The 14,439-nt window shown below is 40.0% G+C and overlaps 1 protein-coding gene and 1 long non-coding RNA gene across 2 annotated transcripts; one reads left to right on the top strand and one right to left on the bottom strand.

Moving 5' to 3' along the window:
• Positions 1–3,769: 3,769 nt before the first annotated feature.
• On the bottom strand, positions 3,770–9,995 carry LOC138741504 (elongation factor 1-alpha 1-like). The gene is made up of 8 exons (XM_069895700.1): positions 9,891–9,995; positions 8,854–9,017; positions 8,488–8,667; positions 7,900–8,196; positions 7,649–7,799; positions 7,138–7,394; positions 6,025–6,259; positions 3,770–4,131 (listed from the first exon to the last, which is right to left on the bottom strand). The coding sequence occupies exons 2-8, from the start codon at positions 8,995–8,997 to the stop codon at positions 4,013–4,015; spliced, it is 1,383 nt and encodes a 460-aa protein (XP_069751801.1). The 5' UTR covers positions 8,998–9,017; positions 9,891–9,995; the 3' UTR covers positions 3,770–4,012.
• LOC138741506 (uncharacterized) lies at positions 8,852–12,305 on the top strand. The gene is made up of 2 exons (XR_011343546.1): positions 8,852–9,525; positions 12,115–12,305. It is a non-coding gene; the product is annotated as an uncharacterized lncRNA (long non-coding RNA).
• Positions 12,306–14,439: the final 2,134 nt, after the last annotated feature.

Here is a 14,439-nt window from a genome sequence, read left to right as displayed (position 1 = left end):
ACCAGATGAGTTTTCCCAGTATCTCTGTGATTTGACTAGAATCACAGCCCCTGCAGACCTTCATGTTTCACTTCTCTACCTTTCTGATTCCCTGTTACTCTTCTGACAACATAGACAGGATGAAGGAGATGATCGTGGACTTTAGGAGGACCAGGAATGACCACCCTCCACTAAACATCAATAACTGAGTAGTGGAGAGCACCGAGTCCACTTAACATGGACGCACAACATCTCTTCACTTGGCAGGAAGGCGAAACAGCGATGGCACTTCCTGAGAAGACTGAAAGCGGGCAAGGCTACTGGCCACCATTATGTCAACTCTTGTGTATGCACTGACACAGTTAGGACTCAGAAACGTAGTGCTTTCTCATTCTTTAATTCCATCAGACTAACGTGGCTACTGACGTACAGAGATGGATATATATATATATATGTTTAATGGGCCCTCTCTAACTACTATTACTACATCAGGCCCATAACTACTAGTGAGAATTAGGGTACAATGATTATAATACAGAAAGCCACAATAATAATTATGGGGAATAGTTCTTTAAGCGCTCGGGTGGTCTTCTTTCTCTTTTGGACTGCCTCGGCGGGGTATGCTGTACCAGTATTTGCTCGGGGCTGTTCTAAGTTGGCCCATAGTAGTCAGGTTCATGATGACTACTGACCTTCACTGGCCTCCGGGGTTCTATGTGTTGAGCTGCTTGTTGCAGTTATTAGGCTACGGCACTCCACCCACTGTTTCACTCGGCCACAGGGTTGAAGTGCCATGGCAGGTTTGGTTATACCTCCTCCATGTTGTGAGGTAGTTTGTGGTCTTTAGTGTCAGATAATGCTTGTAATTGATTAATGTATTTCCACAGTCTGTCCCCACCCATGGGTCATTGTATTGTCTGTAATCTTGTACCGGTACTCTCTCGTCCACTTTCAGTGCTCTAGGTAAAATTTGGGGCAAGGTTGATTGTTCCAAACATTAAGCTAACTGGTTGATAATTACCAATCTTCTGCCTACATCCCTTCTTAAAAAGTGGTGTGACATTTGCTGTCTTCCAATCCGCCGCGACCTGCCCTGATTCCAGAGAATTTTGCTAAATGACTACCAACACATTAATTATAACTCCTGCCATTTCCTTCAGTAACTTGGGTGCATCACATCAGGAGCAGGGGATTTGTCCACTTTCAGTCTCATTAGTTTGCTCATCACTATCTCTTTTGTAACAATTATTTTATCGAGGCCCTCACATCCCTATCACCACTCTTTAGCATGCTGGACTTGTCTTCCACCATGAAGACTGACACAAAATGCCTTGGCCATTTCCTCAATATCAATTTCCCTTTCTCCTCTTCCAAGGGACCTATGTTGAATCCAGCCACCCTCTTGTTTTATATATTTATAATTTTTTTTGCTATGTTTTTATATTTTATGCTAATTTTCCTTCATAATCTTTCCCTTTCCTTATTTCTCATTTAGTTGTCCTTTAAAGTTTTACCAATCCTTTGATTTCCCACTACTCTTGGCTACTTTGTATATATGAGGTTTTCATTTATACTTTCCTTTATTTCCTTAGTTAAGCCTGACTCTTACTGTCCTTATTTTTTTGTTGAGCACTGTGAAAAATTTCTTTGAAAGTCTTCCAGTTTCTCAACTTCTGCCAACTAACCAATGGTTCCAATCCATGCTGACCAATTCCTTCCTCATCCTTTTGTCGTCTCCCCTGTTCAAGCATAATACACTATTTTAGATCTAATTATTGCACCCTCCATCTGCATGAGAAATTCATATTATGATAGCTTTTTCCAAGATTGTTAATTTTGCCTATCTCAATACTAGATCTAAAATAGTATTCTTCCTTGTTGGTTCCTTAATATGCTGCTCAAGAAAGCCATCACTATGCATTCTACGAAGTCATCCTCCAGACTCCCTCTCCCAATACAGGCTTGGCCAGTCATTAGTTGGGTGGAATTTTCTCTTTCTGATTCTTCACAACCAATATTAAATTACTGGACAAATAATAAAAATTCTAATTCATCATTCTCAATTCCATTATTATAGACAGACAATATGTGGCTAATGCATATTTAGTTCATACTTTTGATCATGGTCAATGTAATAATCTGTTGGTAATAAAGTGGCATTTTCCAATTACTGCATTATCTGTCATATCTCCACTGGGATTCATTTCTATGGCATTCATTTAGCCAGTATGGTACTTCCATATCATGTTTGAAATTTAATTACTCTTAGAAATCCTTTGTTGGAATCTGTGCAGGCCTCCCCTTAAGAATGCTGTGAAAAAATTTGGAATATTTAGTATTCATCCTTGTTTAAATAATTCATGATTTTCTTAGCCTTGTCAAATTGTTTCAATTATATTTAGTTTTGTTTGTAGATTCAAAAACTGCTTTTGGGTTTATCAATCTGCAGTGCAGTTAATTTTCTGTTATGAAATGCCAAATAAAAGGAACATGTTCTCCAATCAAAAACTCCTTTCAGGTGTAGTTGAGTGATTTTTACCATTGCTTTCCTACACAGGATCATCTTAAGAGAATTTCTGCAAATAGTATGGAATTGCTCATCAATTTGTATTTTCAATGTTGCTAAATACATCATGAAACAATGTGAACCCCAAATATTTAGTATGTTTTAAGGCTTTGGTGAGCTTTGACAGATACCAGATGCTGCCTCAAGATTGGAACACTGAATTTCTGCTGATGTTTAGGACTGGACTGTCTCTGGCAGTGGTGTAGAATCCAGATACTCAGTGACTCAGAAGGGACCCTCTCTAAGAGGTGCTTCAGGCAATTCATCTGATGGCAAATCTATCTGCCTTGCAGATGAAAACATTCCTTGTAATATTGCACTGCATTTATTACACAATAAAGGAATCTTGAATCATAGGAAGTATGATTTGGCTCCGAGCCCTTCATTTTTTAATTAAAAAAAAACAAATATAAAGGTGAATATTCTCTGCCTTTCCATCGCTTAACCTTGATGAAATCTCAGGGCAGATTCAGGAGGCAACTTCCGATCTGCCTAGGAGGTAGTCAGGTGAAGCAAGGCCACTCCACTTCCTCCATGAAGGCAAAAGCAGCTTTTTGTATGATGGTTCAAAGCTTAGTTTGCAATTAAAGGGCTTCACTGTACTAATGTATTAGGTGGACAAAGTATTTACCAGCATATATAACTTTGACAATAGTTGAAAGTTTTTCCTAGCAGTGGTGGTGTAGGTTGTAAAGCTAGTGGGTCTTTTTCAGTTGAACTATCTCCATATACTCCACTGCTCCAAAGGCATCATACAGAATGCATAGTCCAATAAATGAGTTCATAATCTTTTTGTTTACATTAATTTGCTTTTCAATTGTGTCCCATGCCTTTCTGAATGCTACTCCTGCAGCTTGAGGCAAAGGCCAGGATTCCCCCACATTTTACATTTGTCCCAAGGTGGCTTTGAGAACACTATTTAAACATTTCCTCATCACAGAGCATTCATCAGGAATCTGGTATCAAGCCAGTAAACCTTCCCATTCAAACTATTACAGAGCACCTTACTTGTTGCCAAGATGCATTTGTTGCCATGTGCCAATGGCGTTGGTGTATTTTGCAATCAACTTTGATGCAACATTCCTAAAATTTGGGAGGATGTGAACTCAGGAAATAAGTGGCCTTTTCCATTTCTAACGAACCAAAAAATGTCACCACTGATTATTTACCACATGAAATCATTATCTATTTCCTTTGTTAACCCAACAAAAAAAAAAGGAACAATTTGTTTGAGATATTTATTAGTTTTAAATCATCACTCAACCAAAACAGCTAATTCGTGAAAGCACATTCAAAATTAGATATTTCTGGAATAAACATCCTTATCCCTTTCCTTCGGAATTTCTTTCGATGCATCTTGATCAATATCCAGTCCCTCATTAAAACACATGTTTGGCTGGTAATGAACAAACATTTTCCTGATGTCAGTCTCGGGGTTTGCCGAAGAATCTTGGTCAGTGGTGCTATTCACTTCTTTAATATTTTGATGGCAGACCTGGTGCTTTTAACAGTAGTTTCTTTCTTATTAACTGACTTAATCACACCCACGGCCACAGTCTGCCTCATGTCACGGACAGCAAAGCGACCTACAAGAGAGTGGACAGTTGGTCAGCGGATCTTTTTGTATTTTTACTGAGTAATCAATGAAAGCAAACGGGAGCTAGAATGGAGTTTGAACATAAAATATGTAGTTCAGTACAGTTCCCCATATCTGAAAAATTTGGGACCAGACTGTGTTGTGTTTTTTTTTGCAGTTAACTGAATAAAATCGAAAAAACCCCAAAACAAGAGCACCAACTGTCACCATTCCCCATCACCTCCCCCCTGCCAAGGAGGCTGCTCTCCTAGATGCCAGGAGACCAAGTAAAGAAGAAATGGAAGGGGGGTGGGTTACCAGAACTGAGGACAATCGACATCCTAATTTCTCCCCTTGCACTGCCTGACCCATCAACTTCCTACAATTGCTCACTGATGGCTCGAGATACCAGTCTGCTTCTGAGCAGATATCCAGCCGTTCAGCATCTGATTCTGAGCTCTTATGGTTACCAAACTGGCACCAACAGTGTCAGAGCACCACGGGCAAGTTGAGTGATCATAATTAGAAAACAGAATTTGGGATATGGGGAATGTACTGTACCAAAACTCACCCGAAAGGTCAAATTGAAAATCTTGTACTCTGCTCCCCTTCAGTTTTCTTCATCTGCATTACTCTCATCTTTATCTACTCACTGAAGTTTCCAATTCATGAACATGAGCCACTTACAATTTATCAATTACTTCATTGATAATGATCGTTCTGGTAAGTAATGCATTAATGTATCCTTGTCTAATTACCAAGTACACCATTCCTAGATGTAATTATACTCAGGTGTGTGTGGTCCAGGGCATAATAGCATTTAAGCTGAATCAGTACATTCAAGGCCGTTTACAAAAAAAGTATGTCGATAGTCATGAAAATGCTTGAAGCTATCAATAGCAAGACAACTGGATAGAAATTGTTGTATCAAGCATGTGCATCATGGCTTCAGGAAGGTCTTGTGTGCAGCATGTGGAAGTTTGATGATTACACTAAATTAAGTGAAAAAGCAAGTGCAGAATCTTTGGAGATGTAGCACGGTTAAAATGAATGGGCAAGGGTCTGACAGATGTCGGACAGATTGTGAATGCACCACTTTGGAAGGAAAAATGATTAAATAGTGAAATATTACAACATGCCGTTATGCAGAGGGGCTTGGCAGTGCTTGTGCATGAATTACAAAATGTTGCCGGTGCAACATTTAATCAAGGTGGCAAAAGGAATATTGGCCTGCATTACTAGTATGATCGAAGAGCAAAGGGTCTGCTTGCAACTGTAAGGTATTGGCATGCAGTTCTAGTCTAATCTTTAGAAAAGATGTACTGGAGGCAATGCAGAGAAGGTGCAGAAGTTGATTCCAAAGAGGAGGTCAACCTACAAAAGATTTGAGTTGCCTGGGATGATTTTCAATGGAATGTATAAGAATGAGCATCTTATACAAGTGTACAATTATGAAAAGGATAAGATAGAGGCAAGCAAGTTCTTTCCACTGATGGGCAAGACTAAAACTATAGCCTCAAGATTCAGGGAAGAATTCACAGCAAGAGGATCTACCTATGGTCCTATTGTTATTTTAACGAGTGGCATCCACCACTTCTGAAATTTCTTTTTCGACATTCAAGCCTCCAGCTTTGCCATGCAGGTAAAACTACCATACATTGCAGGCATAGAACAATTACAGCCCAGAAACATGGCACCTTGGCCCCTCTAGTCCATGCCAAACCATCTCTTTTCCTAGTCCCACTGACTTGCACCCAGCTCATAACCCTCCATGCCTCTCCTATCAATGTACCTTTCCAAATTCTTAAATGTTAAAATTGAGTCTACATTTACTACTTCATTCCCACCACTCTAGCATAATAAACAAATATTATGAACCGATGGCAAACTAACAAAACCATACCTAGAGGTGGATATTCAGAAAAGCTCTCCACACACATGGGCTTATTTGGAATCATGTCAACAATGGCAGCATCTCCTGACTTTACAAATTTTGGGAAATCTTCCAATTTCTTGCCAGATCGACGATCAATCTTCTCCCTCAGCTCATTGAACTTGCAGGCAATGTGGGCAGTATGACAATCAAGTACTGGGGAATAGCCAGGAGCTATCTGACCAGGATGGTTCAGGATAATAACCTATTTTAAAAAAGTACAAATTCAGTCAGTAACATATTACTAATTTACAATATGTCAGGGAAGGGTAAATAAACCAGGATTATTAGATTCGATAGATTGATACCAGACAGGACAGTGGCAACTATTACAGCATTTATTTCACTTTCCTCACCTGGCCCTAAGGCAGTGGTGAATAAATTATGGTTTAAAAAAAATATATACACAGCTGCTGCATTCTGGAAAATTATTCCCAAATTTCCAGAATACAGTCTGTGTAAAAAGACAGTAATGGAAATACTCATTCCCATTCCAAAATTTTACCTCCTCGACTCCTACTAAATATTATGTAGATTTTTTTAAAAAGCCGAACGCCTGCAGTTTAAACTGAACTGCAGGCAGTCTGTGAACAACAGCCTAATGAATAGGATGTCCAGACTCCTTAATTTGCGGTGTTATACAGATATTTGGAGTTTTGTGTGAACAGCCACTCCCAGAAGGTATGGAGGCACTTAAGAATGGAAAAAAAAAAATCAAACAAAAATCAAAATCAAATATAATAGAGAATTTAGGAATCCTTTGTTATTCAAGTTGGGGAACATGCAGGCAGATTCAAATCTAACTGCCTCTTTTGGCTTTCCCAATGAGTTTCTACAAAGATTCTTCCTACATTTTGAACTAGCCAGAGTAATATTACATCAATAATAGACAGAATGAGTATTTGGGATAAAGGATGAGGTGACAACAGTTCTGTAGCAGTTTAAGTTTAAACATTCCAAGCCATCCATACACCAATGTTTTCAGTTTCATACTTTATTATATACTGTCAAGCAGACGAACAATCTGATAAGGAGAGGGAAAATCCTCATTGAAGACCAACTAGGTAAAAATCATCCTCCTACCTGTGCAGAAAAATCAGCAGCTTCCATTGGAGGATCATTTTTGTTGTCACCAGCAACATTGCCCCGGCGGATATCCTTAACAGAAACATTCTTGATGTTGAAACCAACATTGTCACCAGGAAGAGCTTCTTCCAGGGATTCATGATGCATTTCTACAGATTTCACTTCAGTCAGAATTGAATTGGGAGCAAAGTTAACCAACATAGCTGGTTTCAGAATACCAGTCTCAACACGACCTACTGGTACTGTGCCAATACCTGCAATAGAACCAAGAGAAAACACAATTAGAATCCAAACAAGAACAAGTATCACCATTGCAAACAGCAACAGGTTTTTAAAAAAAAACTACACGATCAGGGAATTTGGTTTCATTGAAGTCAGATGGAGATAAACTAACGAGTCATATTATTGTAGTATCTCTACAAGACAGCAATTGTACCCTTTTTGTTTAGCACTTGAACTGATATTCATAGGAGTTCACTACAAATTCTAGTAGCTAGTATCAACTTACCACCAATCTTGTAGACATCCTGGAGAGGAAGGCGAAGAGGTTTCTTAATTGGGCGTTCTGGAGGCAGAATGTTGTCCAGGGCTTCCAACAGAGTGAAACCACTGGCACTGTCGTTTTTCCTGTTAATTGACCAACCTTTGAACCAGGTCATCTGTTTTATTTAGAGCAGAAAATTAACACTGGAATATCTGTAGAAGGTGCCAAGAAGCAAACATTTCAACCTTACAAAAAGAGCACTTGCACCAACTTACTTTCGAACTCCGTTCCAGCATATTGTCACCATTCCAACCAGAGATGGGAACAAATGGCACAGCCACTGGGTTATAGCCAATCTTCTTGATGTATGTACTGACTTCCTTCATGATTTCATTGTACCGTGTCTCACTGTATGGAGGTTCAGTGGAGTCCATCTTGTTGATACCAATAATGAGCTGCTTGACACCCAAAGTGTAAGCAAGCAGAGCATGCTCCCTCGTCTGTCCATTCTTTGAGATACCTGCTTCAAACTCACCCACACCAGCTGCAACTATGAGCACAGCACAGTCAGCCTAGAAAGAAGTAGATATGTTAACTATGGCAAGCTCAGGACAATTAAGACGAATAAACATGAAAGCACCACAAAGAACAGAAATAGACCAGCCCATCAAGTCTGCCCGCCATTTAATCACAAACTGATTTATTTTCCCCACTCCCCATAACCTTTCATGCACTGGCTAATATACACCCAAGTGCAACCTATGGTAGAAACATTTAGAACAAAACTGATTATATCCTAAATTGCCAGTAGAACCTTACAGTTATCAAACTACAATGAAGAATAGGCTAGGTAAACTATATACCTGTGAAGTTCCAGTAATCATGTTCTTGATAAAATCCCTATGTCCTGGAGCATCAATGATAGTGATGTAGTACTTTGAAGTTTCAAACTTCCAAAGAGAGATGTCAATGGTAATACCACGCTCACGTTCAGCCTTTAGTTTATCCAAAACCCAGGCATATTTGAAGGATCCTTTGCCCATCTAGAAAACATCACATTAAACAGTTAACTGTGGTCAATCGATCATTCTTCCGAACAAGACTAGTTTAAAATGTAATTTATTTGCTATTCAGCTTCACAAAATGTTTCAACCGTCATTCAATGAATTCTATGCAACATTTAGCAACTGTTCTTTTTTTTTAAAAAAAAACCTCAAAAAACCACAAACCTCACTGGCTTCCTTCTCAAATTTATCGATAATCCTGCTGTCAATTCCGCCACATTGGTAGATGAGATGACCAGTGGTAGTCGATTTGCCAGAATCGACATGTCCAATGACAACAATGTTGATGTGAGTCTTTTCCTTGCCCATTTTGAACGTTGGAATGAGTACTAGTGAAAAGAGTTAAGACCCTTGAAAATCAAAGCGTGCACATCCCAGTCCTCCCTTTAAATTACACCAGGACCTTGTATTACCAACTTATCTCAAGGGAACGCAACTGAGGACGGGGAACAAAAAAGTTTTGAGGGCTCATCCTACGAGTGAGTAATGGGGACGTGGCAGGCGGACCTGATTCACTTCAGTCAAGTCAGTCAGTGCCATGACACCCGAATTACACAACGCCAGATGGCCCCCTTCCAGGAGGAAGAACAACAGGAACATTCCAGCCAGAAATGGGGCCCAAAACAATTCGGGCGAGGTCTCTCGGGAACTGAGGCCGAACCCCCCCCTCCCTCCCGCCCCCGCCCCCGCCCCTCCAGTCCAGGCTTTTTCGGAGGCCCACCGAGGACTAGGGGCCATGTTGTCGGGAGACGCCGAACAATAGGGGGCCGCCGCTCTTCTCCCCCCCATCCCAAAGAGGGCAAATCGCAGGGCGAAAGACGAAGAGGCGCCCAACAGGTTGTAGGAATCCCGTCGATGGCACCGGAGAGCCGTGTTCACGCGTCGGATTGGGGCGGATTGAGTGGGCCCGGCCTCCCTCCCCTCGGGCCCGGGCCCGGGCCGAGTGGCGGGCAAAACCCCTTCCCAATCCCACTCAAGATTTTTAAAAAAATTTAAAAAAAAAAGATTTTGGCCTCGCTTCGCTCACGAAAAAGGCGCCATCACAGGGAAGAAAAGTCTCCAGGACCCGGAACACATTGTTTAAACTAAAAAGTCCAATTCAATCCGATCCTTCCCCTTCCAGGCGCCAAAATAATTTAAGAACAAATCCGCTCGGTTTCGACAGGCTTTTTTTTATGGGGGGGTGGGTGGGGGGGGGTTACCGTTTGGAAAGAGCCGCAAGCGTCCCTCCGCTTCACTCGGAGACTAAAGGACCAAGGCAATGGCGTCGCGGCAATTTATAGGCGCAGAGGCTCTCCTTCCCGCCCCCTTCCTGCTCGCCCAGCGTTCGTGGCGGGGAGCCGCCTCGCTGGCTCTTCCCCCCTTTCCTTTGCCCTTTCATCTGCCCGCTTCTTTAAGAGGTTTCTTTGTTTAAAATAAAAGCAAAAACCCTCCGCACTCTTTAAAGATAAATATTCTGCTGCACTCCAATCAATCATCCCAAATCTGTCGAGGATGCCCCCCCCATCCCATCCGGTGCTGAGCTTGGATCCCCCACCCCCACACCTTGTTACTTCCCACCCCTTCATCCACCAGTTGCCGAATTAGGAACGACGTGGCCAGAGATTGGAGTGGCTTTTTTAGTTTGGCGCCTGGAAGGGGAAGATATTGAAAAAAGAACTTGTAACAATTTCCATGCAGTTTCCAAGCGTTTATTAATGATGTAATAACCTTCAAGATCAATTCCCCACCCCTTTGCGTGCATAAGTTTCAGGCAAACTCCAGAATTTATTTTAAATGACAACTTCTTCTGAGTTGAGAAAGTGGTGGAAAGGGACCGCGTGAGAACGTTCATCTCTTAAAATGTGCAGTAAAAAAAAGGGGGGGGGTTCCACGTTGAAAACAACCCACCTCGAGTGACCTGCACGTGACTGGAAATAACCTCCAGTCATAATTATTCTGCCAGTGTGGAGGTTTCAATGCAAAAGAATGCTGGGAAATTATAGAAACCAAGCTGGTCCACCAAGCTGGTGCACAGGGCAACTGTATTCCACTGTGTTCAATAATTGGTCAAAATACATTACATTGGAAAAGTTCACGCGCTTCTTTGGGGGTTCTCCATTCATTAAGATCACGGATGATGTACTCCAGTCTGATCTTGGAATACCATCTCCATATTCAGTGATTTGTTTATATCCAGAAATTATACATCTCTTTCTTTAAGATAAAATTGGGACTTCCACAGCCATCCAGGATAACAATTTCAGGAGATTACTGCCCTTTAAGTGAAGAAATTTCCCCTCATCTTAGTCCTAAATGGCCTGTGTATAATAATGAAAATGAGTGGTTTGACAGTTAGTGTATAACAGTTTGTTTCCATCTGTCTGTAAATTGTTCGTACAAATTTACAAATAACATAACTAATTTTACATCTACTGAAAAGTATTCCAAGTTCAAACTTTGACTGTGAACTTGTAACTTTTGTTACTAATAACGTTATTATCTACATATGGTTTCAGGCTGACACAGAACATACAACTTTAAGCAATTAACTGTATTTTATGGAAAATTTTATTTCAAATACCAACATTTCCATAATAATGCCACTGGTAAATCATCTGTCAAGTTCATTATCAGAATCTTTTTTGTGAAAAACAAAGTTTTTAAAAGTTGTGGAGTGTATAAAAGGTTTCTTTGAAAACTGGGAGTACAATTTTGTGTAACCTTTGATACATTGTTGTACTACATACCACTGTTGATTCATCAAAGAATGTATTGTTGATAGTGCCAACATTATCTTTTTATTTGTAAGCGACAACACAAAGTGACTTATGGTCAACCGATTATCTGTCTGCATTATCCCTGGTTTGTGTAATCCCCCTCTCCCTCACTCTACCTTTCTTTTTTTTATAAACCAATGTGGCTAACTTCTTCAACCTTGTATTCCATTTGTCTTATTCTGTCTTTATCTCTTTCACTTTTTCGATCTTTATCTCCCCTGAAAACTCTCAAGCCCCACACTGGCAACAAGCTTTGTGACAACATTAAACTTAAATTATTTCACATTTGAATCTTTTACCCAACTATTTGATACCAATTGTGTTCAGCTGGGTTCCCGGCACCAATTCCTTCTGCTTCCCAACAATCTACTGTTTTTTGATGATTAAGGATTCTTAGTCCACATTAGTTACCTCACAACAGTGTGTTCTGATTTTGTTTAATAAGCTATTGCATGGCACATTATCAAAGGCCTCCTGAAAGTCCAAATACAATGGTTTTCACTTTACTCTGCTATGTACAACTTAAAAAATAAGTTAAAAAGTTTTTTTTATCAAACATGATTTTCCCTTTCATGTATCAATTTTGATTGATCCAGTTATATTATTATTATTATTTTCTAATCACTCTGTTAACGCCTATTAAAGAATATATTCCTTCATTTTCCAGGCCAGATCATTTCAGTCATGAGAAACATGCACACAGCTGAATCCATTTGATTAAGTCATACAACTGTGAATCATCACGTGCTGCTTTTGGTCTTTTGAAGCAAATGCTGACATGATCATTTTGTTCAGAAAAAATGAACACAGTCTTCAATTCCAATTACCAAGAAAATAAATAACCTGACAAATAGAGAAGGCAAATTATATTATTTAATTTGCATTTTTAACTCTAGCTACAGGTGTAAAAGCTCCAGATAGAGTACAAAAGACATTTACTCAAATGATTTCAGGGATGTGGGTCTTTTTATGTGTATGGACTAGAGAAGCTGAGGGACACGAGAGAATGTAGGTGTTGGAATTTGGAGCAGAAAGTAAACTGCAAGAACAATTTGTTGGGTTAAGTAGCATCTATGGAGGCAAAGCAATGGGTGGAAACCTTGCATTAGAACTGTGAGTGTAAAGTGAATATATCCAGTGAGAGAGATATTTGAGATAGATAAGTGGAACCAGATGAGGGGGGCTGGGATGATGGGCCAGTGGGGAGCGGGGGAATGGAAGTATTGAGATAATGGCTAGTAGGTGATAGATAGATGGATGAGAAAAGAAAAAAGGCTGTGGGGGGGAAAGGGGAGAGACAGAATGGTAGATGATTGCTCCCACCAGGATTTCTTTCCCCTTGTTCATCTTTTCCATCTACCTACATTGTTACCCAAGCTCACTTGGGTCAGCTACTTCCTGACCTGGTTCCATCTTCCCATCATGCATATTTTATCTGAGCTTCTCCCTTGGTTCACCTATCCTATCTCCTTCCCCATATGGTTCCATCTGTCCATCATCTCTCCCTCATCGAGTTCCATCTACTTCCTGCTAACTTGCTTCTCTCAAAGCAGTTTATATTTTGCTCTTGAAAATCTGGGGTTCCTCTTCTTGAAACTGAGGAGATTGTGATGGGATATGATAAAGGGAATGAAAACCATGAAGGGAGTAGGCAGAAACTGTTTCCATTGGAAAAAGGATCAAGATCTCAGATACACAGAATGAATGTGGCAAAAGAATCAGAAATAACTTAAAAATGCCATGAATTATAAAATTCTGGAATGTAATTAAAATGGGTGCAGTATTGACTGATTTGATTGTGGCATTGAACAGGAGACTGGATGACCATGATAATTTGCACAGCTATGGGGAAAGCACAAAGGAATGGGGCTAGTTGGATTGCTTTTGCATGTAGCTGCTCTGGGGGAAAATGGTTTCCTTCTCTGATCTTATTCTTCCCTTCTCTATATGGCTTTCAATGCATTTCTCAGCAGTTTTCCTTAAACTATGCCTTGATGTTCTACCAGGTAACACAATTTGAATGATGGGAATTTATGGGCCTAAAACAATAACTGTTCAAGCTGCTGGGTTTTTCAGTGTTGTCTGGTTACTTAATTATAAAATTATTTGTCTAAAAGCGAGATAAAACAATCAGGGTGGTTGGAAAGTACCAAGGACGTATGGGTATCAAGTTTAACTGTCCTTGAAAGTAACATTCAAGGCCAAAGAGTAAGTATTTCCAGGTGTTATGTTTTATCTAATTAGTGTATAACAGTTTGTTTTATAATGAATACTACCAACAATTACTGGTGAGTCATTCATAATTACTGGTCATAATTCATAGCAGTGAATTTCAAGTTTGTGCATATGTGGCTCCAGCTAGATTAAATGTGGGAAGGAGACAATGGTAGGGAAAATAATGCAAAAAATATTAATATGCCTGGACCTGCCTTATAATTAGCATTAGTGAGAGAACTGAGCCCAACAAACTGTACTCCAATGTTATTCAATGGCAAATCTGTGCCCACCAGCACTATAAACCAGTGGACTCAAATTCAAAAGATAAGACCAGGTTTATTCTGATCCAGGGTTCCAGAACAGTTTGGTCTGTTCCTAAGGTTAATTGGGTCCCAATTGCCACTACAGAACCAGCAACATGAGTGTCTCAAAAAAAATACAGGGGATGGTGTGAAGTAAAAATAATTCAATTTTGCCTCTGGTTTCTGGTCCCCATAACACTCTCCACAGTTCCAAAAGGTTCTGCTGAATGACCTCTTCTGGCCAAAATATATGATATTGGATTTATTTCTGAACTTTATTTGGTAATTATTTGTCCAATGTGTATAATTATTAATATTCTGCTGCATTTTTTCAGTCTGATCGGTATTGACTATGACCTTAATTTGGTATCTGCAACTTAATGTCGTGATTCCAGAGTTTAAACCATTCATGTAAATTATGAACACCAGGAGTCCCAAATCTGATTCTTGGAATCCATTATCAACCTTCCACC

Source organism: Narcine bancroftii, chromosome 8 (assembly GCF_036971445.1).
Source record: "Narcine bancroftii isolate sNarBan1 chromosome 8, sNarBan1.hap1, whole genome shotgun sequence".
Classification (NCBI taxonomy): Eukaryota; Metazoa; Chordata; class Chondrichthyes; order Torpediniformes; family Narcinidae; genus Narcine; species Narcine bancroftii.
The sequence above is the reverse complement of the archived record's forward strand: the minus strand, read 5'-3'. Positions and strand labels throughout refer to the sequence as shown.

What these genes read in the sequence shown, in the direction of transcription:
- LOC138741504 (XM_069895700.1), bottom strand. Translation starts at nt 8,997, where the DNA reads ATGGGCAAGGAAAAGACTCACATCAACATTGTTGTCATTGGACATGTC. An exon ending in CTGCTGATTTTTCTGCACAG is followed by an intron (nt 6,260 to 7,137) that starts GTAGGAGGATGA and finishes TTTTTAAAATAG; the next exon opens with GTTATTATCCTGAACCATCC. An exon ending in TTCTGAATATCCACCTCTAG is followed by an intron (nt 4,132 to 6,024) that starts GTATGGTTTTGT and finishes ACTCTCTTGTAG; the next exon opens with GTCGCTTTGCTGTCCGTGAC.